General features: G+C 39.4%; 1 protein-coding gene across 1 annotated transcript in view; it reads left to right on the forward strand.

The window, feature by feature from the left end:
- Window positions 1-4,582, forward strand: part of Cntn1 (contactin 1) — a 410,344-nt gene that overhangs the window by 371,421 nt on the left and 34,341 nt on the right. The window contains exon 22 of the mRNA XM_004638636.2: window positions 3,093-3,279. Coding sequence (XP_004638693.2) covers window positions 3,093-3,279 — 187 coding nt within the window. The remainder of the gene's footprint in view (window positions 1-3,092; window positions 3,280-4,582) is intronic.

Genomic DNA, 4,582 nt, shown 5'->3' on the forward strand with positions numbered 1-4,582 from the left:
TCAGAACCGGGAATTGAAATATAGTCCATTTTCTTGAAGAGCAATTAAGCACTTAAGGAGCTCTGTCAGGGGTGTTAATAATTATAAACTTAAACATTTTGATTTAATATTTTATTTTAAATGAGGTCTATGATAGCAAAGAACACATTTGCTTATTTCTCTATAGCATTCTCAGCAACTGACTCAGGACCTGATACAAGGTAACGACCCAATAAATATTTGTTAGAGTAAATTAATAGCATGTACTCCACATAGACCTGCAAACACAGTGTTCAAAAATAATGTATAGCTGTCCTCACTGAGTTTATAATGTAGTAAGAGTACAGAGGGTCAAGGAGTGACACAAGTCTGTAATTGCTTAATAAGCACTGGTATGAGGTCAGACCAGATGGAGAGTATTGCCTGGACTTTAGCTATTCATAAACTGTGAAATTCCACAGCATTAAAAAACCCACATGTTGTTCTAGCATGTGAATATGAATTTTTGCCCTATTACCAAAGTAAGCATTTGCTTTATATATCTCCAAGCTTACTTTTCTGAACCTGCTATTCCCTTCTCATTTATTGATTTGGACTCTTTGGGGCATCTAAGACTTAACTCCGTTCTGCCAATGATCAGGCTGTCACTTGTTGTGCGTCCCCGCAGCTTTCATAACCAACGCTTTCCTCACAGGGGAACATGGTGCTGCGCCCCAGGGACAAACGAAGAATGGAGTCTAAAGAGGCAACAGCCGACCTCTGCTATCTATTTAGAAATCAACACTGTGTTCACAGTCAGAAACTAGCCTAGATAAAAGGATAGTGCTATATTTTACATTTTATGTATGCATCTACTATATTTTAGGACTCTTTGAAAATACAAGTTGTACATAGACGTGCATCAGAAGAGATCAGTTCTGCACCCCATCGTTCTGTGTCAGACGTTTTCATTTGTCAAGGTTCAGTAAGGTTTCTGTGTAAAATGTCACGGAGTTCTCACATTCAAAAATGAGCAAATCAGGTCCCATGAGCACATGCAGTGACACTTTCTGCCCTGTGCTACAAGGGGCATCTAAGTCGTTCCTACAATTGATTGTGAATTTGAATCAGGATGCTGACTGCAGACATCCCTGTGTGAGTCAGACAAATATAAGTTGGTCACTTAGAATATAGCTTCAAAGAATAAATTAGGGAAACTTTTTCCAGCCCATTTTGCCAATTATCTCATTTTGAGTAGGACAGCAGAATAGTTCTGCCAGCTTATTTCATCATTTTGCTATAACACATGTTATAAAGTACCCTTTGTTATATTAATCTAGTCTAGTATCTTCTCCTTAAAATGGATATAAAGGGGCCGGGGAGATGGCTCAGTGGAATAAGCGCTTCCCTGGCAAATGCAAGGGACTGAGTTCAATCCCAGGTTCTGCCAAAAAAGAAGAAAAAGATATAAAAAGTGTTTCAATGGAATATTTTATAACATGGTATGCCTGTCAGTCAATAAGCACATATATACAAACTCATGACCCACCTGGAATTTTGTTGTAATTGGCGTCGAATGGGTTAAATTCACCTACCTTGAGTCTCTTGAAAGGAAAGAGACGATCGGATGATCCTCATGCAGCGCTTGCCATTTCAGTAGAACATAGAAGTTCGCTCTTACTGTTCACTCCTTCATGTGTTCCCTATTTAAACAGCCAGCAAGTGCGGGTGGAGGCGGCTCTACCGTGGAGCTCGGCTTCCGGGGTCTCCTGGTGTACTTCCACTCCCTCTGCCCCCAGGTCGCCTTTCCCGCAAGATGATGGAAATGGCCCAGAAATTCTACTTAATCCCTTAAAGAAAGGGCTCCCTGGTATTGACAAAGTGATTATTAGTAAAGAAAATTAAAATATTATGAAGGAAACCAGTGAATGACTGGCAGCTGGCTTTTATTCAGAAATGTATTAATTCTGTACCTAAACCTCACTTTTGACAACTGAATTTGAGCCAGTCAGCTAGGTAACAGCTTCATATATTCATGTAAATAAAAAGTTCAAAATTATATTGATATTATACATTTTTTCCAAGCATACAAACTAATTATAAAATTAAAATTTTATTATTTTATTGATAGAGCAACCTAAGATTTATAAACTACTAATATACTTATGAATAATTCCTTTTTGTTTTTACTTTGGAATAATAACAGATTTTAGACACCAAATAACCTTTATTTGAAGAATCTAAATTGTAATTCATAATTTTTTCTGAACTTTAACAGACAAGGTAGGTCATAACAGCAAGTGTCAGCATTTGCAGTCACAATATGGATAAATTTTTTAAAAATTTTTAAAAGAAATAGTTTCTGTAACTTGTCAAATTATTCTGTGTAGTCTTGATATTTCCTTTGAATAGTCTGCAAGGAATAACTTTGCACATCTACTTGTGAAAGGAGACAGAATAAAAATTATGCTACACTATTCTATGCCTTATAATGACTGTTTTGATGGATCAAAGTTGTATTCTTGTCAAACTTTTTTATCAAAGGCTTGTAACAAGTTTGAAACTGTATAAATAGAAAGAAAGCAGGATGTAAATTTTAAAAATTATTGCACAAACATTTCCAAAGATATTGCTTTTATATTTTGGAGTTAGATTTTATCCAGAGTTGTTTGGTCGATCTCTCTCTCTCTCTCTCTCTCTCTCTCTCTCTCTCTCTCTCTCTCTCTGTGTTTCTGTCTCCATGTGTCTCTCTCTCTGTCTGTCTCTGTCTTTTTGTCTCTGTCTCTGTTTTTCTGTCTCTTTCTGTCTCTGTCTCCCTGTGTCTCTCTCTCTGTCTCTCTGTTCTTTCTCTCTCTCCTCTCTTTTTTCTCTCTGTCTCTCTCTTTGTCTCTCTCTCTCCCCCCTTCCCTCTTTGTCAGCCAATGACATGAGGATTTTATATGACTTTGATGTTTTTAATTAGATCTGCATTGCCTGCTTTTCCATATTCTAAGACTGATAGAAGGTTACATTCCTTTTGCAACATGTGAGAATACAGTGCTCAGACAACACCAGCGTAACAGAGTGGATGGAAAAGAACTTCAGAGCTGGAGTCTGATTCTTGGCAAACGATCCTTCTCTTGGGTGTTTTTCAGATTCGGTACTGGGCTGCCCATGACAAAGAAGCAGCTGCACACAGAGTTCAGGTCACCAGCCAGGAGTACTCGGCGAGACTGGAAAACCTTCTACCCGACACCCAGTATTTTGTGGAAGTGGGAGCCTGCAATAGCGCAGGCTGTGGGCCTTCGAGCGAAGTGATTGAGACCTTCACTAGGAAAGCACGTGCGTATCCCATCTGGCTTTTAGACTTGCCCAGAACTGCCACATGATTCAATCTCAGTGCAGATACATTTGCAGGAAGTGTAGTTTTCAATGTTATCTTCTACAGTTATCCAAGATTTTTTTTTTTTTTCCAGAACCGGGGATTGAACTCAGGCCGTTGCGCTTGCTAGGCAAGCACTTATTCTACTGAGCCATCTCCCCTGCCCCTAATCCAAGATTTTTAAACACATTTTATTGTACACAGTGTGAAGCTGCACAGAATGCTGGTACACCTTTAATGCTGTGTTGTGGCAAACACATTAGAGAACTTTGCTTGAGAAAGACTCCTCTTCAAAATTTACACCATCAACTGCTTAAACACTCAGGCTCAGGTTGCTCTAGTTTGATCCCCAGATCCTCAAGCCTTACTAGACCTGCCCTGAAGGCATCCTGAGCCTGCCCCCCGCCAAAAAAAAATGCTTCTGAACTTTTAGGGCTGGCAGTATAGCTCAGCAGACTAAGCAGCACTTGCTTAGGTAAGTGCAGGGGCCAAGATTTGATCCCTGGCTCCGCAGGCTGTTCTGGCCTCACCCCTGGGTGCGTTGAGCCAGCGATGGAGTCCGGGTATGGTGGCACATGCTTGTAATCCCAGCATTTGGGAGGCAGATAGCAGGAGGATAACTATGAGTCCGGACTATGTAGTGAGACCCTGCACAAGAGAAAGAAAGAAAGAAAGAAAGAAAGAAAGAAAGAAAGAAAGAAAGCAAGCCTTGAAAAATTTACACCATCAAATAGCTTTGTGGTCATTATGTCTGTATCAATTTAAATATTTTTCATAAGGATCTATAGACCACATAAGAAAATGAAAATTCTGTTCATTTTCCTATGCTTTGTTTATAATTGTATATCATTGCGAAATGTAAGTACAGTAAGTGTAGCGTTCTGCTCAGATTTGCTGATCCTGGTACTCAAGATTCGCTTTGATATCTCTTCTTGAACCCAAACTGAATACACAAAAAGGAGAATTGGATCATAGCTCTCCAGAGGCCTTGGAATCAATCTTTAGACATGAATACCCTTAAATCTGAAAATTTATGACACGGACAGGTAACGAGATGCTAGAGAAGCCATAAGAGCCAGCCTCCAGTGACAGGTGTGGGACTGAGATCTAGTCTACCACTTACTGGAAGTATAAAATGGGCAAGTTGCCTTAGTATTCTAAATCTCAGCTTTTTAATTTGCAAGAGAAGCATCTATCTCTTTGTTATTCTTCCCATTTATACATATACTATGTGGGACTGGGGAGGGAAGGTAGCTCAGTGGA

This window comes from Octodon degus, unplaced genomic scaffold, assembly GCF_000260255.1.
Source record: "Octodon degus isolate 3935 unplaced genomic scaffold, OctDeg1.0 scaffold00100, whole genome shotgun sequence".
Lineage (NCBI taxonomy): Eukaryota > Metazoa > Chordata > Mammalia > Rodentia > Octodontidae > Octodon > Octodon degus.